At 59.4% G+C, this 21,597-nt stretch overlaps 1 protein-coding gene across 6 annotated transcripts in view; it reads right to left on the bottom strand.

Moving 5' to 3' along the window:
* CACNA2D2 (calcium channel, voltage-dependent, alpha 2/delta subunit 2) overlaps positions 1-21,597 on the bottom strand; it is a 130,161-nt gene that overhangs the window by 3,032 nt on the left and 105,532 nt on the right. For 2 of the 6 annotated variants that reach the window (XM_012720388.1, XM_012720389.1), the window contains exons 5-36: positions 21,002-21,046; positions 17,611-17,752; positions 14,835-14,966; positions 14,588-14,645; positions 13,930-13,980; positions 13,704-13,803; positions 13,446-13,604; positions 13,114-13,221; positions 12,939-13,017; positions 12,331-12,380; positions 12,078-12,167; positions 11,814-11,885; positions 11,557-11,631; positions 10,368-10,442; positions 10,220-10,291; positions 10,066-10,137; positions 9,901-9,962; positions 8,947-9,023; positions 7,809-7,829; positions 4,996-5,056; positions 3,022-3,119; positions 2,705-2,795; positions 2,536-2,598; positions 2,293-2,396; positions 1,907-2,005; positions 1,737-1,825; positions 1,492-1,542; positions 1,169-1,240; positions 913-1,065; positions 733-785; positions 584-639; positions 305-431 (exon numbers count right to left, since the gene is read on the bottom strand). In XM_012720388.1, coding sequence (XP_012575842.1) covers positions 305-431; positions 584-639; positions 733-785; positions 913-1,065; positions 1,169-1,240; positions 1,492-1,542; positions 1,737-1,825; positions 1,907-2,005; positions 2,293-2,396; positions 2,536-2,598; positions 2,705-2,795; positions 3,022-3,119; positions 4,996-5,056; positions 7,809-7,829; positions 8,947-9,023; positions 9,901-9,962; positions 10,066-10,137; positions 10,220-10,291; positions 10,368-10,442; positions 11,557-11,631; positions 11,814-11,885; positions 12,078-12,167; positions 12,331-12,380; positions 12,939-13,017; positions 13,114-13,221; positions 13,446-13,604; positions 13,704-13,803; positions 13,930-13,980; positions 14,588-14,645; positions 14,835-14,966; positions 17,611-17,752; positions 21,002-21,046 — 2,657 coding nt within the window. The remainder of the gene's footprint in view (positions 1-304; positions 432-583; positions 640-732; positions 786-912; positions 1,066-1,168; positions 1,241-1,491; positions 1,543-1,736; positions 1,826-1,906; positions 2,006-2,292; positions 2,397-2,535; positions 2,599-2,704; positions 2,796-3,021; positions 3,120-4,995; positions 5,057-7,808; positions 7,830-8,946; positions 9,024-9,900; positions 9,963-10,065; positions 10,138-10,219; positions 10,292-10,367; positions 10,443-11,556; positions 11,632-11,813; positions 11,886-12,077; positions 12,168-12,330; positions 12,381-12,938; positions 13,018-13,113; positions 13,222-13,445; positions 13,605-13,703; positions 13,804-13,929; positions 13,981-14,587; positions 14,646-14,834; positions 14,967-17,610; positions 17,753-21,001; positions 21,047-21,597) is intronic. The other 4 variants (XM_012720391.1, XM_012720393.1, XM_012720390.1 and 1 more) reach the window with 3 other exon arrangements.

Here is a 21,597-nt window from a genome sequence, read left to right as displayed (position 1 = left end):
GCGGGCCGTGTGACGCCCTCCCTGGCGGTGGCTCACAGGTACGGGGGGACCTTCCAGAACGTGTCCGTCAAGCTGCCCATCACCCTCAACAAGTTCTTCCAGCCCACAGACATGGGCTCTCAGGACTTCTTCCAGCGCTGGAAGCAGCTGAGCAGGTGCGGGGCGGCCGGGGCCGGGCGGGGCCTTTGGCTCAGGCTCACCCCCCCCCGCTGCTCTGCCTCCCGGCCCCGCCCCGCCGCTGCCTCCCGGCCCCGCCCCGCCGCTGCCTCCCGGCTGGCTCCCGCGTCCGGTTCCCAGCCAACACCTGGAGCAGTTGCCGCAGTCGATGATGGCGTTGTAGGAGACGTTCACCGAGCCGAAGTAGTACTGTGTTTGTTTCATGACGCAGCTGCTCTCGCGCGCGTCGGGGTTCCCCTCGGCCTCGGCGGGGTCTGTGAGGGCCCAGAGCACCTCAGCCCCACCGTACACCCAGACAAGGTTGAGGCTTCTGCCTTGCTCAGCTCCAAGCCCCCGGCTACCTAGGTTGGGAAGTGCCTAAGTTGGGAAGTGGGGCTTGCGGAGGTGCCGCCAAAGCCCTACCTACCTGCCTGGAACCAGCTGTGGTAGATAAGGCCATAGAGAAGCTGCTGGAACAAGGACCTGCAAGGCATGGGTCACCAAGTGAGTGGTCAGCAGAGGCCAGTGCCCTGGCCCAGTTCTCTGGAGTCCTCGCCCTTACTCCCCAGGACTCACCAGGTGGCAGCTGAAGTCCACCAGGCCAGGTTAAGGAAATCTGCAATGGTGGGCTGCAGTGGAGAGAGGGGTGTGACTGCCACTGCTGCCTGGACCCAGGTCACCCCTAGCTCTCCATCAGAGATGGGGGTCATCTGTGGGAAGGTATCCCTCCCTCCACCAGGCATCACTGGGGCTCACCACAAAGACACCCCGGGGTGCAGCACCCAGGTTGCCAGGTGGTTGGGGGGCACAGGCAGCTTGATAATCGTAGGACTCCTTGCGGGTGTAGAAGGAGTTATTGTAGAGGGCCAGCATCAGGTTGGCATCCACTTCACTGAAGAACCTCCCCACCTAGGGATGCCAGGAGGGAGCTGCAGTCATAGGGCTGGCAGTACCACACCCCCAGAAGGCTCAAATCCCAGCCCCCTTCTTCCACCTTCTTTCTGATCATCACCTGGTTCCACTGATGGTTCTGGTTTGACAGCACCAGGAAACCCCCATCATCGATGAGGACACAGAGCAGGTCCTGGGAAGAGGGGAGGAGGGCAGAAAATGGAGAGGGCTCAGGGCTCAGACCCAGACTGCTCCCTAGGCCCTAGCTGCCAGTGGCTGAGTGGGGCCAGTAGAAGGACCCCTCCCAGTTCTGGGTTAAGCTGTGAGCTCAGGTGAGGATGTTGAAGCCTGCAGGTCAGACGGCCAGGTTTGACCCACAGGTTAAAGGATGGGCTAAGGGTTGCACCTGGGGCTGAGGCAAACACGGGATCTGGATGCACATACCTCATTGTTAACCTCGCAGTCCATCTCACAGTGGCTGCTGGGGCCGCACTGCTGGGCAGACAGCAAGGACTGTAAGGAGCCTACCATTCTCCCCTTCCCATCACCCTTCACAGTCTGGGTCCCCATGCCACCTGCAACAGCCCCTGCCTCCCCAGAGGCACTGGAGCCTCTCCGAGTGGGAGCTCTGGTAGGGTCCTCCAGAATGGGTACTGCTGGGCTTGCTGCCTCCACCCCTGCCCAAGTACCTTCTGAGGCTGGTCCTGGTGGGTACGATTGCTGGCTAGCACCTTGAACTTCTCAGCCCAAGCCTCTAGGTCCAGCTTAACACCCACCACTATGGGGGAAAGCAAGGGGCCATCAATGCTTGCCTGCCTGCAGTACCTTTTCTTTCCTGGCCTCTGTCACGGGCATTTACCTGCTGGCCTCAGCGTGCGTCCGCCTAGACTGAGTTCCACAGCCGTGCTGACGAGGATGCCCACCGTGTCATTCTCTAGCTCGAGTGGCCTTAATAGGGCTGGGGGTGGGTGGGGCAGTGTGGTCAGAAGTGAGTGGCCACACTGACCACTCCATGCTGGGCCCTGCACACTCAGGAGCCCCAGCCCAGGCTAACCCGAGGTAAGTGCCCACTACCCAGCATAGTGTTTGCCACAGTCTAGTTCTCTCTTCTTATCTGCCCCAGTTTCAGCCAGCCTGTGTCACAGAGCAGAGAGGGGGCTTTCAGAGAGCAGGGTCTAGGTCTGGCTGAGCAGACAGGGAAACCTCAGCATCCCCCTACTGCTGGGCACCCGGGGAGACACTCACCATCCTGGTGTGGGGGCTTGAAGATATAGCCATGGTTATCTAGGCTGCGGCGGTAGAAGCTGGCATTGAAGGGCTCAGGGTTTTCTGTCCAGTCCTCTGCTGCCCTGATCACCCAAAAGAGAGATTGGAGGAAGGGGTGGCTTGTGGGGGATAGTGGTCTCAGCAGAAGGCCTCTGGGTAGCAGGATCGAGACAGGTTCCCAAACAGGGGCAAGATGTTGGGTAGTTGGGGTGGGTCACTTACTTGTTGGGGAAGACGCGGGTGATGCCACCATCAGTGGAGGCGAACACAGCGAGAAGGCTGTACCTGAGGGCAGCAGGGAGGTGAGGTCACAGGTCTGCCTTCTGCTGGCAGGGCCAGGGCCTCTGGGCCCATCCCAGCTTCCTGCCCCCGCAGGTTGGGTGGTGCCTACGTGTTGAGATCCTGGTCCCGCCACACGCGCTCCACCAGTTGCTGTGTGATGCCCGTGTCCAAGATCAGGTTGTGCAGAAGGAAGTTGTTGCCTGGAATGGGAGGGCAGGCATGGAGGAGGCATCTTCTTGTGGCTCTCTGCCCACCTCCCTCCCCATGCCTGAGATTCCAGCAGGGGCCTTCCTCGTGACCGGTTTCAGGTCCTGCCCTGGGTTTGTGCCTGTACATTTCCACACCTGCCTAGGCTCTGGGTTCCTCCAGGCTGCTCCCATGCCCCTTGGGTACTGCCAGGACCCAGATAACCCAGGAGGTACTCACACTGTTTGGAGTCTGGAGTCACTTTCTCCATGAGCTCAATGAAGTTTTTCAGGAACTCGGTGTTGTTGTCTGAGGCATTCAGGTCCTTGCAATACTCTCTGGGGGTGGGGAGGGGCAAGAAGAGTGTGCTTGGGGGGCTGAGCAGGGCACTGGGGTCAAGGCTTCCCAGCAGGCCTGCCAGGTCTGAACAAGGAAAGCTGCCTTGAGAATGAAGGTCTGCTTCCTCCACCCTGGAAGATTCCCCCTCCTGGGCATGCCCCTGTTGAGCCTTCCACTTCTCTTGAGCCGATGGACCCAGACAGTGTACCTGGGAGGCCCCGGAAAATGCCTCCTGGCGGGCCGCGGTCCCGCGGGCGCAGAGTGGACAGAGTACCAGCACCTAAGCTGAGACCTTCCCCCGCTGCTTCTGTTCACCTTCGGGCACCTCACTCAGGCTCCCTGAGCTTCACCTTTTCTCACACCACAGATGATGACAGGAAGTTGGTGGGAGCACGTGGGTCCTCAGACTGGCTGCCCCCTCTGCCCAGACTGCTCTTCCTCCAGAGGTGGACAGGCCAGATCTCCCACCTCAAGGCCCTTGCAGGGCTCAGGCTCAGGGTTCAGAGGGCCCGGGGGCTGGGGGCTGTGGGAGCCCCACGTGGCGCTCTGCTCCGTAGGAAGGTTAGCGGGCAGGCCTTCTGCCCTGTCAGACGGCGCTCTCTCCTGCCCACCTCTCATCCGCAGCCCTACGGCCCACGTGGCAGCAGCTGTGGGAGTCCAAGAAGTATGTGCGCCTTCCCCAGGCTGTGCTGGGTGAGGACCCCTGAGCCTGGGTTCCAGTCCCCGCTTGGTCTGTGCCCCCAGGCCCTCTGCAGTGCGCAGCCTGCACGTCTGTGTGCTTGGAATACGAGTCGTCTACAGCCCCTTCCCCAAACATGTGCGTCCATCTTTGTGGGTCACTTCATTCACTCACCCAGCATGTATTTATTGAGCCGTCAAGAGCCAAAGACACAGAGGTGACAAAAACAAACACAGTTCTTGCTCTCAGGGTCATGTGGGCCACACAGGCCTTCTCACACGTTTCCACTGTCGCTGGGGTGTGCGCAGCCCACCCCACAGTTACACTCAGACACTCACAAACACACACTATGACTCACAAGCACAAACACACATCTACAGAGTCACGGCAAAATTGGTGAGTGCATGCACGCACGTGCGCACACATGGAGGTGAGGGGAATCCAGAGCCCCCGTATGGTGCCTGCCAGTGCCCATGGGTCTCTGTCAGCTGCACCCACCTGCCCTCAGTCAGCTGAGGTCACAGAGGAGGGCTTCTGGGGGCCCTTCGGCCTCCTCAGGTGTGGGCCAGCAGGCAGAGAGTGTGCACACGAGGTTGTGTGAGTACATGCTGAGTGGCCACTCCAGGGATGGTCCAGGTTGGGCCTTGTTGCGCCCTGACCCCTCACTTGCCAGAGCAGTTCCTTTAAGTCTTCACCCCTCCCTTCAGCCCCCGCCCTCCTCGGTAAGCCACCACACCTAGACTCGGCACTGCTGACAGGGGCTCTGGCTAGCTCGGCCCCCAGACCCACACGAACGCTGACTGACACAGGACAAGTACAGAATGCAGGGTGGAGGGGTGGGGAGGGCACCACCAACCAGAGCAGCAGCTGCTTAGTGAGGGGCTTACTGCAGATGGGGAGCCCGGGGCAGAAAGGGCTCCTTCCTGGTGGCCTGGGAGGTCAGGGGAGGTCAGCAGAGTCCAGAGCCCTCCTGCCTTAGGCCTGTGGGAGCTGGAGCCGTGGGCTGCTGGCCACTGCTGCCTGGTGTGGCTACATGGTCCCTGTATGCACATGGCCGCACACATGGGGCGATGCAGGGGGGCAAGGGGGTGACACTGCACAGGACAGACACACAGAGCTCTAGGCAGCAGTGCAGGAGGCAGGGCCAGGGCGGTTGGGGTGGGGAGGACACCTCAGCAAGGCCACACGCAAGCTACCTGGGAGCAATGAAAACATGTCCTTCAGACTCAAAGCTGCTGGGGAGCAGGAACTCAAAATCTGCAACAGAAACGGGGGGTTATCCGGCGGGGGCTGGGGAGGTGGGAGGCCAGGGGGCTCAGAGCTGATGGGGCTGGAGGGACAGGGAAGAGGATGGCTTGAGGGAGGGGGAGACACCAGCAAAGAGGGAACCCGCCACTTCCACGTTCAAGTTCGAGCCAGAGAAAAGGGGTGGGTGGGGAGGGGGTGGAGGGCCTGTGGAGACTACAGCATCGCAGGAGGAGGGCAGTTATAGCCAATATGTTGCCCGGGCCTGGTCCTTGTCGGCAGTGAGTCCCTTGGCGTGGCTGTATATGCTTCCATACGGCTGTATAGCACATATACACGGACACACACACACACATATATATACACACACTGCTATATATATGCATGGTCTAGGGGAGGTGCCAGTCTCTCTCTTATCACATCCATCATGGAAAAAAAAACGCATGCTGAGCTTCCTTCGCCTCCAAAGAGACTTTGAGGAAGGGAATTGGCTTTTGACTGCAAATTTTTATCTCTCTTTCTTTGATGCAGCTGTTTGCATTTTGGTAGGTCTTGCTTTGGTTCTGTGTCAGGCATCAACATGGCCAAACCGAGGGGTTTCTCACGGGCACAGACAGTCCAACCAGAGACAGCATGGGCAGTATGGGCAGCTGGGGTGGGCTGCAGTGCATTGTGGGGGTCTGGCGGCCCTCTCTGGGCTAGGAGGCTGCATGAGGGGAGACCTCAAGGTGCCTGAGAGCATTTCTGCACTGTAGCTGCTCTGGTTTGGGGTGCCCTTTGCACCCCTGTACCCCATCCTTGTCTTGTGTCACTGTAGGGAGGGAGTCTGGGCACTGGGAGGAGACAGGGAGGCTGTTTGACCCTGCACACCTGCCTTCTTGGGCTGGGGGCACACGGAACAGCTGGGGAAGGAGAGCGGGATCTCCTCCTAGCACCATGGGGGCTCAGAGCTGCCAGGCTCCAGAGAAGACATGAGGATGCCGTTGAGGATGCCAACTGGCCTGTGCCCTGGGCTTGCACCTCAGCAGGCGCGTGTGAGTGTGTGTGCATGGAGAGCGCGTCTGTTTGCGAGAGCATCTATGTGCATGTCTCTGTGGGGTTGTGAGTGGGTCTGGGGATATGGCCACTGGAGCTTTGCAGCCTCTCCCTGTTCAGCTGCACGGGCCACCAGGCTGAGCTACACCAGGCAGAGGAAGTGTCCTCTGCTCCTGACCTGTCCACTCTGGGTAGTCTACCTTCCCTTATTGTCTTTGCACAGCTTGTAACCTTTCTTCCACCCCTGGGGGCTTAATTTTTGCAGAAGAGAGGTGTTCCCTATTTCTAAATATTCCCACAATGCACTGCAAGATTCTGGGGAAAGGGGACTTGAGGTACCTGGAGGGACTGGGCAGTCACTGGTTGGACTGTTGCTTTCTGATAGGACTGTGAGGCAGGATTTGGACACAAGCCGACAGGGAAAGGGTTGGAGGGGGGCGGAGGAGGAGGAGAAATAAAAGGAGGTAGGGGAGCAGGAAGGGAGACTAGGCTATAGTTATTGTTCCCAGGGCCCTGCATTTCGGGGGTCATTGGGATAGAGTTGGGAGAGGGAGAGAAGACAACTCAAGCCAGTGGGAATAGGGCAATCCCCCACCCCCACCTGGGCCAGTGGAGGCAACTGTATCCCTTTTGCTGGACTAGGATGGACAGGCCCCTGAAGTCTCTTGGGGCATCCCTGCTTTCAGGCCATGGATACCCAGGACAGCACTCCCTGAGGCTCTCCATGCCCATCTGCCCAGGCTTCTCCCACACTGGTAGCAGAGTCCCTGATGTGCTCTCTTCTCTTATTGCCCATGCTCTTTGCCAGGTCTGCAAGTCCACTTCCTTTCCCAGAAGTTGTTCTGGCATGGTCAGTCTCTGTGAGTGTCAGACTGTTTTAATAATTCATACCCAGCCAGATGCCCTCCAAGCCCTTTTGCTGGCTCTTAGGGTCCAGTGAGACTCCCTTTCATTGCAGACCAGGCCTGTGGCCCCTGAGTCTGCCCTTATGTCCTAATGGACAACTTCTCCCTGAATAACCACCTTCCCAGGAGCATCTCACACCTTAGGTAGGGCCAGGAGCAGTGTGGTGGCAGGAGACTGGAACTTCAGTACCTGGGTCAGCACCCAGGCTGGCTCCACAGCCTCAGGTGGCCTGGATGCGCTGCCTTATCCTACCCCTGCCCCAGGGTCAGGGTCTGGGGCTTCTAGAATCTTCTGTAGAAGGCTATCATCTTGAGTAGAGGCTGCCAGCTTCTGGAGCCATTTCTGTGGGTCAGAGGAGGGAGAACTACCCCAGAAGCAGCCTCAAGTAGCTGTCTCTTTCCTGTCAGCTCCCAAACCCCTCCTATATCTACCTCCTATAGCTTGGCCCCTCTGCCCTGCTGGGTGGGAAGTGGTGGAGAGGCATCCAGCCCTGTCCCCACTGTTGAGCTGTCTTGGGGGGACAGAGAGGGTGTGAGGTGGGAGGGGGCAGGAGCCTGCCCAAAAGGAGTGAGGAGGAAGAGGAGTTCTGAACTCTCAGAACATGCTGGAGACCACCTTGAAGGCAAGGTCAGGGCAAAGGGCCGTGGCTCTATAATAGGGGCTTAGGGCTCAGAGGAAAGACAAGAACTAGAGGAATCAAGGGGGTGCTGGGGGCCCTGGAGAGCAGGGATTTGGCTGGTCTTGGGCAGGGAGAGGGGGCAAGCAGGGGTGTGAGGGTGGGTGGGGTGGGGGAGGAGGGTGCACTGGTTCTGAATATACTTGCCCTTCAGTTTGCTGATTGGCACTGGGACAGTCCACCAAGAGAGAAAGCGAGGAAAACAAAAACAACACAAACACAAAAACAAACGAAAAGGGGGAGGGGAAGGGGAGGGGCACAAACAATATTTTATTCAATGGCTGTTTGAATGAAAATATTGTGTCTCATCATCATACCGAAAGGAAACTTCTTGCAAAAAAACGACATGAGAGAGAAAGAGAGAGCGAGAAAACTCAAAGGAGATGAGCCCCAGTCGGCCAGGCAGGTGGGGGCGCCCGGTGGGGCTGGAGCCCCAGCCTCCCTCCCGGTGACCTCGGCATGGGCAGGCGGGGCCACAGGCTGGGGGAGGCCCTGGGTGAGCAGACGTGCAGGGATGAGCCACAGGCAGAGGAGCGGGAGAGTGGGGCAGGAGGCCGCAAGAGCTGGGGTGAAGGAGAGAGGGGAGTGGGGAAGGAGAAGGGGGCACCAGAGGAGAGGGGGAGGGGCAAGGAGGCGCTTGAGACCGGTGGAGAGAGCCTGAGGGAAGGGAGAAAGGGGGGGACAAGTGGAAGGTGTGAGCAGAAGAGAAGCAAGAGAGGGAGGGAGAAGGCAGGAGCAGGGAGAGGGGAGACCCAGGGGTGGGGGAGGAGAGGAAGAGAGAGAGGGAAGGGCAGAGGGGTGTGTGGGGAGGAGGTGAGAGGTGAGGTGTGGTGGGAGATGAGGGGAAGAGTGTGAAAGGAGTGAGGGCGAGTGAGGGGAACAACAGAAGGCAGGGAGAGACCTTGGGGATGGCACCACAGGGGCAGAGCGCCATGGGGAGAGGAGGACGGAGAGATGAGAAGGGGGTGTCTTCCAGGAATGCAGCCCCCAGGGGTCTGCAGGGTTGGGGAGGCAAGACACGGAGCAGGAGAAACCAAAAACAGAAACCTCAACAGAAATCATGAGAGAATGATCTGGAACCAAATCTGAGAAAAGGCGAGCATGCAGGTTTCCACAGACTTTCCGATGGCCGGTGCCCCAGCCTGCGGGTGCCTGGGCTGGGCAGACTGGGCAGGAGGGGCTGCCTTGCCGCAAGTGGCTGGCTATGCTGCCTGGGGCCGGCCAGGTGCCAGGGTGCGGGGCGGAGGCGGGGGTGCAGGGCGCAGGCAGGGTTCGGGCCACTTACACTTGACCTGTAGGATCTGGTCGCTGAGGTTGGCTTGGAGGTAGAAGGTGCTGTAGGGCGGGAGCACTAACCCGAGGCTGGGAGGAGAAAGGGGTGCGCAGGTCACTGTCGAGGTAAGTAGACCGTGTGGCCGCCTCTCTCCACAGCCTTAGAGCTGGGTGCAGAGCCCCAGGGTGTGGCTCCTCTCCCCTGACAACCAGGGTCAGCTTTCCCTAGCGAGCTGTGGGAGCCTCTGGCCGAGGGGCCAGCGCCCTGGAGACACCCAGAGGCCTGGCTCCTCCACTACCCAGACTCCTGGAGGCCTCAGAAGGCCAGACCCAAAGCAAACCCCAGCCCTCACCTCGCCCTCTCCCAAGCTACTGCCCCCAACACACCACCTGCCCGGTCAGCCTCTGCCATCTGGTCAGCAGCAACGCCTCGATGGGCAGCGCACTGTCAGCAAATCTGTTCTGGGTTGGGTGGAGGGTTTAGGGGCTGCTGCCGTGGGCGGGAGCCACAATCCCCAGAGACTCAGGCCATGCGAGGCCCAGCCAAGAACAGGGCTGGCACCAACATGCGGGGGGCAGTCACCAGTCACAGGCTGGAGCTGGGGTGTGAACTCCCGGGGCCACCCCTTGACTGGGCCTGCTCCAGCCCCAGGCCCGGCGTGGCTGTGGAGGCCTGAGAACATGTGGATGACGCCCTGGCGCGGACGTGGGACGGCCCAGGCAGGAGTGACGCAAGAGGGTGCAGCCCTGGACTCAGCTGCAGGGTCCTGCGCACCCAGGAGGTGGTGTTCGCTCCTAAAGGGCCCGTAAGACCCCCCAGCAGCCAGGGCTGCTCACTCCCACTGGGATTCCGGTCACTGCACTGAGAGCCAGCGGACAGGGGTGGGGAAGGGAGGGAGCATCTGGGCTCAGGCTTTGATTTGGGGGCTACCTGTCCCCCTGCCCACCCACCCCTCGCCTCACTCACCTGTAGTTGGTGCTCCTTATAGGCACCCAGGTGTAGTTCCGCATCACCTCATCTATGTATCTCTGGGAGGAGAGGCCGGGTCAGGTCCTTGGGCTAGCAGGTGGGGGTGGGGTGAAGGAGGAGGAGGGAGCCCATCCTGACTCTGTCCCCCCTCCATCACCTCACCTCATCCAGGGACTTGACCAATGTTCTGATCTGCTTGTGGCCCTTGTTGCCATCAATCATGCTCCGGCGGATCTGGAAGGGCCATTGACGTGAGGGGCAGGGTCCCTATCTCCCTCTGTTCTGGGTGCCCTCATCCCACTCCCCTCCTCCTCACCTCCTCCTTGTTCTCATCCTCTAGCTCTGCATCCAGGAAGTCCAGAGTCACAGGCTCCCGGAAGTTGGTGGTCTAGGGGTGGCGGGGCAGGGAGTTAGGAATCCCCATCTCAGAGTTTACTCCCCTCCAGGCCACCCACCTGGCTCACCTGGGGCTTAAGGTTGGGGTGTAGCAACACGTAGCCGTTCAGGTCAATGGCAAACACGTAGCCGTTGGCACCAAGCTGGGGGTGTAGATTGGGGACTCAGGACCTAGATGGCTGGGCAGGGACTTCCAAGGCTCCTCCTCTGCCTGAGCCCGAGGGCCCTCACATGCCATGCAACCCCAAGTCTGCCTCTCAAGCCACGCCCAGCAGGCAGGGAGCTCTCTTGCACCAGTCCTGGTGGAGGCCGGCCAGCTCCAGGGGCCACAGCTTGACTGGCCGCTGCAGTTCTCGCCCCCAGCCCTGGTTCTCAGGGAGCCGTCAGTCAGCGGGGCTGCTCCACCTCCAGTGGCTCACAGGACTGCTGCCTTCCCCTCTGCTCTCCACGTCAGCTGCCTGGTCCCCACCCTTGGAATCCCACAGGCCCGGGGCGGGGGTTCCCCCAGGTGAAGGGAAGGGAAAGGAAGCTCGTGGCCCGAGCCCTCAGTGAGAGGGGCCGTGGAGCCTTCACCTCTCAGTGCTTTCTCCTGGCACACGGGGCCGAAGACAGGGCCTTCACAGACCCAGCTTTAGGGCCGTCACACAGGCCTCACCCGAGAACCAAACTCCTTTCACCAGGGCCCCCGGGCCAGCCACACTGATCTTGCCCCTTCCCTGGTTTATGATTCTGGTTTTTACCTTTGGGCCTTGGCCCAGGGAATTCCGTCTGCCTCCACAGTATGTCTCTGTCTCCGTTCTCCCCAGGACACTCCTACCTATGCTACAGTCCAGAAGCCAATGTGGGCTGCATCTGCCCTGCTCACTGTTACTGTACGGCTACGAGCTAAGAAAGAGCTTTATTTTTAAATAAAAATAAAGATTTTACTATTTTCCGTTACATGTAAAGATTATTTGAAACTCAAATTTCAGTATCCACGAGTAAAACTGCATTCAAACATAGCCATGCCCACTTATTTATTTATGCTTTGTCTGTGGCTGTTTTTTCAATAAAAGAGCAGAACTGAGTATGAGGGGTGAGGCTAGCGTGCCCGAATGACTGAGTCTGGTCTCTGGGAACTCTGCCGATTCCGCTGGGGGCCTAAGGCCACTCCTCTGGAAGCCTGCCCTGACGCAGAGGTCTCCACGAAGGTGTGGTAACCCCAACAGCCTCCTCTACTGAGCCTGGCTTGTGGATGCATGGGCGGCAGACACTCACTGTGTAGTTGGGAGTCAGCCTCTTGATGTCATTCAGTGCCACGTCAATGCCCATCACGCCCAGGATCAGCTGGTTCTGGGAGCAGAGGCGTGGGCTCAATTCCAGGGGATGGTCGCTACCCCCTCCTCATGGCCAGGGTGGCGAGGGGTTCTCATAGCAGTTGCCCCATCGTTTGCAGGCTTGGCTACCCTTCCTCCAACCCAGATGGGCACGGCCAGCCCTCTCCAGGCATGCCTTTCCCCAGCGGGCGACCTCACCTTCTTTTCCCCAGGGCCATCCTGCGTCAGGTTGAAGACAGGGAGGGTCCCTGTCACCACCAGCCCCAGCCCCTGAAGGGAGAGAAGGATGGGTTGGTTTCTGTGGCCGGCTATGCCTCTACCCCAGGCTTTTAGAGCAGGACCTCAAGCACCTCTCCTCTATTTGGTTTACTTTCCTGAAGGGGGCCGGAAAGGAACTGCCCCTGTGGGTACATCTGTGGGAGAAGATGCCAGCCCCACCCCTTCCTTGCCCGGAGACCTTACCAGTGCATCCTCATACACGTTGGTCCATTGCACCTGCTTGGCCTCCTTGCCTGCCAGCACCATGGGCCTGCCCAAAACGTCTAGATATTCCTGAGGAGGGGGCGTGGTCAGAGGTCAGGCGTTGACTCGCGCTCATCACCTTTCTGTAGTGCCGCCCATGCACCATCTTGCCACCAGGGGGCGCTCGCACCACACAGTAGCCCACGTCCTGACATCCAAGCATAAGCCAGGAGGCGGCCCCCCACAGTCTCACCTGTGTGTTGATGCGGATGGCGCCAATGGAAGGGATCTCAAAATAGTAACCTGTGAGGGAAGGGGAGGCAGAGGTGGGAAGAGGTGGGTGATGCCCAGGACCGGTAGGATTGGGGCCCAGTACCCTGGCCTAGGTTTACAACCTGACAGGTCCTGCAGACACCCTCTCTTTTTCGCCTCATTGCTCCCCAAATTCATACCCCTTTAGTAATCCCTGCCATTGCCTTGCCAGTGGAACTGATGCTACAGAAGGAGACACGAGTCCAGGGGTTTAAGGACGCAGAACTGGGTGAAGGGAGCCTGAGGTTTGGAGTCCCTCATCCTAGGGTGGCAGCGATATTCAGAGTTCACCTGGAGACCAGGCTCAGGTGCGCGGAGCGATGGGCTCACCAGTAACCAGATGCAGGAGCAGACAGACCAGGAGACAGATGGACCATGGACAGATGGGCAGAAAGAGCTCAGCCAGAAGGGCAAGTTAGACAGACAGATGGACAATCACTTATAAGGAAGCTGGACAAGTGGATGAATGAGCAGCTGGGAAGATGGACATATGGATGGACAGGTGCACAAGCCCCCTGAATACTGCAGGGGGTGACACCGACGAGGTACCTTTGTTGGCACAGGCCATCCACTGCAGGGGTGTGACGTCATAGTTGTGCTGCCCCACGGAGAAGGTGAACACACGCACCTGTGTGGGGCGTGAGGTCACTGCTGTGGCCACCAGCGGACAGCCCTCCCTGAACAGGGTGTGGGTCGGGGTGGCCCCACCAGGGCTGAGCCTCACCGTCCGGTTGGGCCAGTTGTACTTCTCAAAGACATCCTGCACGCGGTCTTCCCCGCCATCCGTGAACATCATGATCATCTTGTTGCAGTTGGCGCGAGTGATGTTGGACTGGGCAGGGGTAGGTGTGGGGTCAGGTGGCTCTCAGCCCCTCCCTCATCCGGGGTGGGTTTCCCTCCCATGGTGGACCTGGCCCTCTGGCCCTCCTCACCCACGGCAGATGGTGAGCTGCTGGTTGGGCCCTAACAAGGCCTTCCTCCTTGATGTCCTCGGGGTCCTCAAGCCTGGGCCCCCGCCCGCCCCTGGCCGCCCACTCGCCCGCCCCTGGAGCTCACGTTCTGCAGCTGGTCGAAGGCATACTCGAAGCCGGCCTTGTAGCCTGTGGTACCCTTGGCCACCATGCCCTGCACCGCCTCCTTGAACACCTTCTTGTTACGCACATTGGCCTGCACCAGGTGTGTGAAGCATGACACGGGCTGTGCCTTCTCGTTGAACTGCAGGGACAGTGGGGGTGGTCGGTGGCCTCAGGCTGACCAGGGTGGGTAGCCGTGGCATGTGGGTGGGGGTGGCCTGGCTGCCACCTTGGCACTCACCGAGGCGACGTTTACATAGTCGTCATCAGAGAGAGTGTCCAGCATCTCGCAGACGGATGTCTTCATCAGCTTCAGGGTCAAGCCGCTCACGCTGCCACTCCTGAGGAAGTCATGGAGGTGCCAGGCAGGTCTCAGGTACTCTCTTGCCATCCCCCCGTGATGCCCCCACCAGCAGATTCTTGCCCCTTGCCCTGCCTCCTCCCCACCACCAGGCTTGCTCACTCACACGTCCACGATGATGACCATGTCCTTGGGCGATGAGGCCCCCTGGATGTACCTGTCCAGGAGAAGCCTCAGTTAGGGCCAGCCTTACCAGGACCTGGTGGGTCCATCCCCCACATTTGGTTGGCAGGCTTCTAGGCACTGAGGATTCCATGTGTAATAAAACAGACAGTCCTTGCCCATGACGTGAGTAACCCGGCCCCCTGCCATGTAAGCAAGCCCAGGGAGGGGTTAAGCAGGTGGTCAGAGGGAACAGGATGCATGTTCCCTGGCTCTGGTGACTTGTGTTCCACGGTCCTAGCTGTGGGTAGGGCTGAACAAAGTGCCAGGCGGGCAGGTGGTCAGGGGTGCTGCTGGAGAGGGGAGGGGTGGGGCGGAGGCTGGCCAACCCCACAGAGATGTTAACCCTTGGGAACTCCCAATGGCCCGAGCCCTCGGCCCTGAGGTGGTGGAATGCCTGGCAGTGGATGGGGCGCAGAGGCAGCTGGGAGGCCTGTGTGGGTGATGGGATCCATTTTCCAGTGGCAACGATGTGTGAAATGAAAATTGGATAGAGCTGGCTGCGCCCTGCTCAGAGGCCTGGATATCGGGAGGGAGGGGAGCAGGCAGGAGAGGTGGTGGAGCTCGGGATGTCCCTGCCCAGGCCCTCCTTGTTCGCTCACCAGGGTCTCCTTCGGACATCGTACAGGTCGATTTTCTTGGGGGCTCGCCACGGGGTGGCTGTGGGAAGAGCACAGGTGAGCGGGACTGCTCGGTAGCTGAGGGGAAGGCTGGACCCCAGGAGGCAGTTCTTTCTCACAGGCGTGCCCCTACACAGCTTACATGGTCACTACCCTCCCCAGGAAGAGTGAGCTGAGAGACGGGGGAGGGCAGGGTGCTGAGCGCCCTGGGAGATGAACTGGCACCTACCTGGGTAGTAGCGAGTGACCCCCGTGGCGCTGCCAAAGACCTGCCATAGCAGCGTGGGGTCCTGCCTGCGGTTCTCGATGAACACATTCTCTAGTGCCTCTGTCCAGTTGAGCTCATTGAGGATGACGGTGGCTGTGGGAGCACAGGGGGCCAGGGTGGGGCGTGTCCCCTGCTGCACCTTACCACAGTGACACCCATGATCATGCACCTAGATTTCAAAAGCCTTTCCTACCCTCTGCCAACCCGGACTCGCCCTCATTCCCAGGGATCAGCTAGCCTGCACCAGCTCCTCCAGGAAGACTTCCTGGTCCTACTGTCTCCAGGCATCAAAGAAACAGCTCAGATTGTCCTTCAGGCAGGTCCCATGTGATTGGCAGGGGAGCTGGGGCCCCAGAGGAGGGCCACCAAGGTGGCAGGGAGCTGTGAGTGGGGATGCCCGTCCGGCAGGCTGCCTGGAGCTGGTCTGCTGGGAGCTCACCCACTCAGCATGCACTCCGGGCTGCAGCCACAAGAAAGCAATTAAGGGCCCGATGATGGGGCTGGAATTATTCAGCTATTAAGGTACCTGATAAGCTGGAAGCCACTCAGCTCCATGATTAATCAACTGGGGCCAGGAGCAGGCAGGGGCGGGGGCAGAGGCTTTTGAGGGGCAGGGCCTGTGCCACGATCCTGCTCCAACAGAGCCACGCACATGCGTCCCCAACACGGCCAGCCCTCCACAGCAGCTATACCTGTGCGCCGACACTCGGTGCTTCTGGCCGGGCAGCGGTCCTCTCACTGCCGCACCTCCTGCCCAGCAGTCTGCCTGCCACCCCTCATACCTACATCCCTTCCACAGGACCCCAGCGGGTCTCGCCCTCACAAGCTTCCCTCCCCACCCTCCCTGGGCTGCTTTTATGCACCCGGATTTTTGGACCTTTTCTATGCACACTCACAGGGCACAGGGATGGATCCACCCTGAAGATGCTGCAACCCCGGGAAGACTCAGGACGGCTTGGATCATACCCTGCCCCCCTCGGGCCGCCCCTAAACCTACTTGTGGCTGTGTGGTGCGTGTTCTCCCCCATTTAGTATTCCTGTCCTGCACGTGGAAAGGCAGAAAAACACAGCAGGAGCTGGACCCCCGCTCTGCCTGGCCTCTGGACCCACCCACCCCTAGGGGCTGTCTCTTTGACCTCCTTTCTTTCTGGAACACTGACACCATCAACGCTGCCGTGTCCCCCCAAGATCCCATCAAAGATTGAGCCCAAGGGAGAACCGAAGAATGTCTCCGAGGCTGTTCTCTTCAGCAGAGCCTCTGAATCGGAACCTTTAGAGTAGACGGGGAGTTGTAAGTCAGACACGAGTCTCAGGACTCCACGCACAGCCCAGGGGCCCTGGCACACGCCTGGGCACTCTGCCCTCTGCCCACTCGCTCGCTCCAGAGTGTGGGTCTCTGCTGTGTCTAGTCTGTGGCCTAATCCCTCCCCCGCTCTCACTCCTCTCTCTGTCCCTGCGGCTTCCCTTAACTGATCATAATGTGAAAACAAAAGCCATTTCTAGCATTGGCTGTGCCTATTGAACAGTATGTTATGGTCCCGTTCCTAATTTAGAAACTTAGTGAGTTGAACAGTTTCTATTTTTCTCTTTAAGGAAAATATACAGCCAGGCTCACAAATGTTTTACTGCCTGCTCTGGGAGAGTCTGCCTGGCAAACCCTACCCCTCCCTGGGCCTCAGCGTCCCCATATGCACAGTCAGAGGCTAAGGGCAACTGTCCCACTCTAGCTGCTAGCAAGAGGGTTCCTGACTCAGGTCAAGAGCCAAGAGAAGACCCTGCGCGGGCTGGCGGTCCCTGTGGGCGCTCGCGGCCACGTGCACGCAGGAGGTGTGCTTAAGGGCACCCTCGCACAAGCACCCCCTCCTGCTTGGCAAGGGCCTGCGACGCGACCCTGGCGCACACCCTCACCCACGTGCACACTCAGATCACGCTGAGTTGGGAAACGGGGACCATGCCCCCTCAGGCAGGCGATTACAGATTTAATTAAAAGTGACACAGTAAATAAAAAACATATAAAATGTAATTTGTGTGGGTAGTGAGGGGTGACTGGGGAGGACGATGAGGCTCCTGTTTTAATTAGCGTGCCTGCCTGTGATAGTGCCCCTCTGCTGCTCGGGCAGGTGGCCTGTGGAGGGGCAGGCAGGGGGCACCCGCCTTCACCCCCACCCCCTGGGTGACACGGCTGACTGGCTCCAGAGTGGAGGGGGCCTCCCTGAGGACCCTGGGGGATTCCCTGCATTTTGGAGATTGCCCAGTGGCTCCAGGACCTCTGACCCCCTAACGGAGGGCCCCTTGGATTCTGAGATGATCCTGTAGGTACCCACAGAATGATATCAGTAACAATACGGAGCTAGAGCTCCCCCTTCAATGTTTGACTCTTAGTCTCTCCCCTACACCTTTGAGGATCTTTAGGAAGTTCATCCGCTTGTCTGACTTAAATCTTTTGAGCTATAGTGTCCTGTTACCTCAGGTTCCTAGAGCTTGGAACCCTGACCATGCTTTATCAAGTCCCCCCTCCCCCTACCTTTAGCCTCTGGCCTCTCTGGGCTGGAAATCATGCCCCATCTCCTTGCATTCCTCTCTCTTCCCTTGCCCGGAGGGGCGAGGTGTGACAGAGTGGCTGGTAGGTGGCTGGGGGTGAATGGCTCTGCTCATGCACCTGGATCCTGACAGTGCTGGGCAGTGGGTGGTGCCCCTGGGTGGGCGGGGAGGGCTCCCACTTGCCTTGCATACTTACAGCCTTTGTAGATGTCCGTGGGGATCTGCACGGCTGTGTATGAATAGTTGACCTTGTTCTTGAAGTTTGAGTCCTCCATGAAGTCCAGCCTGAGGGTGTTAGCCTTAGAACCCTTCTCCACATCCTCACTCTCAGGTTCATCCTGCAGAAGGAGACCCGCCGCACCCCACCCGCCAGCATGTCAGGGCTGGGAAATGGCAGAGAGGGGTCAGCAGACAGGCGGCAGCAGCCTCTCAAGGACAGATTGTTGTGCTCAGAAACAAAAAGCGAGATGGAGAGCTACAGGGAGAGGTGACCGTGGGTATGGACCCCTCACCCAGGGGGCCCCTGACACCCACTGACACCCCCTTCCCCAAATGTGCTAAACGTAAATTCCAAAACCAAAACCAGACTGACCCCACATCCTTGAAAACTAATTACCAGTGAAGGAAGCAGCGCTCAAAGTCAGTGAGAAGGAGCAGACTGCAGACCTCTGCTGACAAGGACATGCCTCATGCAGCCCTGGTGGCTCTTGCCAGGAGCCCTGCACCCCACGACCCCACTGGGCCCTGTGCATCCTTGCATGGAGTTCCTCTGGCACCAGGGAGACGGTCCCAGCCCTGTCTGGGGGAGGTGCACCAGCCCCTGCAGCAAGGGGGCTCTAGGGATTGAGTTGGGGGGCCATCCTGGGGAGAGCTGGGCTGAGCTGGGCTCGCACTGAGACCTGCTGACCTCCAGAGAGTCTGCGAAGCCTGCTAGCAGCAGGACAGTAAAGGCCCCCGTCGACTTTCTAAAATGAGCCACAGCCTTCTGACAGGTGCCAATTACGGCATCTCTCGGCCAGGCAAGCTGGGCATGCGCAGTGTGCCCCCGCCCACCACCCAGGCTGGCAGGAGTGGGTCTGCCATGACAGTGCTGATGCCGCAGCCTAGGAGGGGTGGGCAGACACAGCGCAGGTGTGCAGGGGGGGGGGAGGGAAGATGGTGGTAGAGTGCCGGGGAAGATGGGAAAGCCAGGTGAGGAGAGATGGAGACTGAGGCAGTGCAGGGTGTAGAACTGGGGGCTCTGTGCCCTGGGAAGAAGGGGTAGAAGCAGTGAGCCAGCCACAGGTTTCCTTGCTGCCTCTCAAGACCCTCACGAGCACCCTCAGCTGAGCTGGTTTCTCTCTTCCCGCATCTCTCCTGGGAGCTGACCCTGGGGTGGCTGGGTCTTGGACAAGCCCCTGCCTCCTGCCTCCTGTCCTTTGTCTGGGCTGTGTCTGGTCTAGGGAGGGGTGACCAGCCCCGCCTGTTCGAGCCTCCCCCCACCCGATGATCTCTCCCTCTCCTGGGGGTGCTCTGGGTCCACCCTCAGGCCTGGGGGATGGATTATTTGCCTGGGTGGGAGGTGCAGTGAGCTGGCTTGGTAGGGGCTGGCGCTACTTGAATGGTCTGCAGCAAACACCCTTTCAGCTCCTCAAGGGTAGATTTTGCACAGAAAAATCCAGGCCTGTGCTGCCCTCCCATCGTCCCTCACCCAGTGCGCTGCCTCTCGGCCCACCTCAGCACGCCTGAGAGGCCCTCAGAAGCCCCTGGATGCCGGTAAAGCTGGGGCAGGCAGCCTCGAGCATGGAGGCCAGAGAGCTGAGCCCCCGCCTCTGAGGCCTGCACCAATCACATTCTGCAAAGGGGAGGGAGAGGTGCGGGAGAAGAAAGCCCCCGAAATGTCAGCGGCAGATGAAGGGCGCTGGAAAATTTAATCTCCCAACTTTTCCAACTAATGTGACATTTGGATTCCGTTCTGATAAGCTATCAGCTGGCGAACTTTTTCCTTCCTTCTCTTTCCCCCACCCCCACCTTCTGGCTGGTAATTTAAAAGTAAATGGTCTAGAAAGATCTCTAACTGTACCTCTGGCAAAGATTAAAAAAAAAAAAAACACAAAACAACACAACAAGCAGGGGATTCAGCAAACGTGCTTGTGCTGGTATTTATACCAGGGCCAGGCGGGGCCGAGCTCTTGGCCTTCCAGAACCCGGCCTGCCCAGGACGAATCTCCCTGCTTGGGCCTTTCTTGGTTCCCCAGCAGATGTCTAAGGGGCCACGGCCAGGGTATCAGTGACTCACAGCCAGGGGCTGGGGGTTCTGGATACAGTTGGGGGCTGCCGGGAGCAGGAAATTCAGGGTTTTCTGCCGGGGGCGGTGGGAGGGGGGCGGGGCACCAGGCTGGTCAAGGAGCCCTTCGGTGCCACCCCCACACCCAGGGTTTTGTATGGTGGGGTAACTGCAGTCGCCTGGTTTATATTTAATGCACTGATTGCTAAAATTACAGCCCGCTGCTGAGGGGGGGGAGGTAAGGAATTAGATTCAGGGTCTAATTAAAGGTTCGCTCTTCATTTGAATTTCAGATTCCAGCTTTAATTTTAGCAACTTCTCTGGAAGCCACAGAGGCTCAGCCAAGGGGAAGCACACCTGCTTTAGCCCACCCACCCCGCCTTAGCGGGCCCCCTGCCCGCCTGCCCTCCTGGCCAGCCTGCCACCGTGGCCCCTGTGCAGGGCTCCTTCCCAGCCTGCCCACCTCATGGTATCCTTGGACACCTCCTGCTCCCCTCAGGACTCCTCCTTAGCCTGACAGGCCTGGGAGAGGAAAACTGGACTTTGGGGTTCTTGCACTAGCTAGCACAGGTGGGCCCCTAGACTGAGCTGCTGTGATACTTCTGCTTACAGAGGGAACAGTTGGGTTCAGTGACATTAGTCTCAAAGGCAGGAGGACTTGGGCCTGGACACCAGACCCTGTGGGCTCTACGCGCCCTGAGACATGCTTGACTCCTCTGTAGGTCTCCTCCCACCCAAGTGGTCACATCACTTTCCTGTGGGTCCTCTGGTGATGGGGCCCTCACTATCTCACAGGGTGGTCCCAACCCATCAATGACATGGAGGCAAAAAAGCAGGGGAGCTCCTGGGTCTGTCAGGCCATGCCACTTCCGATGTGGTGGCCGCAGCTGGCCTGGAGGTCTCCCTTTATCTGGAGGGGGGAGCAGGGAGCGCAGCTGTCCTGACCTGTGATGCACTTAACTCTGTGGTGTTGCACCCCAGTTCCACCCACCTCCGGGGACCCCCTTCCCGATTTCTCCTTCTCTCCTGGTTTGTGCACTCTGGGCCCCTCTTGATACTGACCACTGGCCTTGCCTAGAGAAGAGGTCCCTCACTCCGCCCGCGGGCAGGGGCAGGATCTGCCCCACTGTGCAGTGCAGCTGTGCCTGTGAGCCCCGGGAGTCAGGGCCCGGAGGGAGTCCTGGGAGGGCAGGGTTGGGGGCCGAGCCACCAGGGCTCGGCAGGGTTGAACTCAGAGCGTGGGGCAATGAATCTCAACATGCATCTTGCAGGGGGCTCTGGCAGCCCCTCTCCTGCTCTTTGTGCAGGTGGGGACACTCACCAGTTCTGCATCAGCTTTGGCGTCATAGTACATGATGTCTTCCTCCTGTGGGGGACAGAGGATTCAATACTCACAGCTCAGTCTCCCGGGGTGCAGCCAAGACACCCAGCCCCCCGGTCTGGGGTCTGGCTGCCCCTCCTACCGCCCCAGAGTCCGTTCAGGGAGGGTTGGCTGGGTCAGATTGGTTATGCCCCACTCCCACCCCCTGCCAGGATGTCCTCAGGGGCCCCACACAGAAGGGTGCAGTTCCTGGGTCACAGCCCCCCAGAGTCCAGCACCGGGGTCCTTCCTGTCCGGCAACCCTGCTGGGAGGCAGAGTCAGAAGCAGCCTGTGTGCAGAGACTGGCTGAGGCAGGCCGCGTGGGGGGGAGAGAGAAGATGGGAAAATAGAGCCGAGTCTGGGTAAGAGTGAAATAATGACTCGACATTGCATCTTCCAATTTCTTCTATTAAAAAGCCTGCTCATTACGGGCATGTACTTATTAATTATCTGTGATTTGTTGTGAAATACAAGGGGGTTCACACAACAGGAGCGGGAGACAACACAGCCCAGCCTGCCGCCGCCTCCGGCCCCCGCCTGCCTGTGCTGGCCACAC

This window comes from Condylura cristata, unplaced genomic scaffold (genome assembly GCF_000260355.1).
Source record: "Condylura cristata isolate star-nosed mole 26May11 unplaced genomic scaffold, ConCri1.0 scaffold00004, whole genome shotgun sequence".
Lineage (NCBI taxonomy): Eukaryota > Metazoa > Chordata > Mammalia > Eulipotyphla > Talpidae > Condylura > Condylura cristata.
This window is presented reverse-complemented; position numbering and strand designations above follow the sequence as displayed.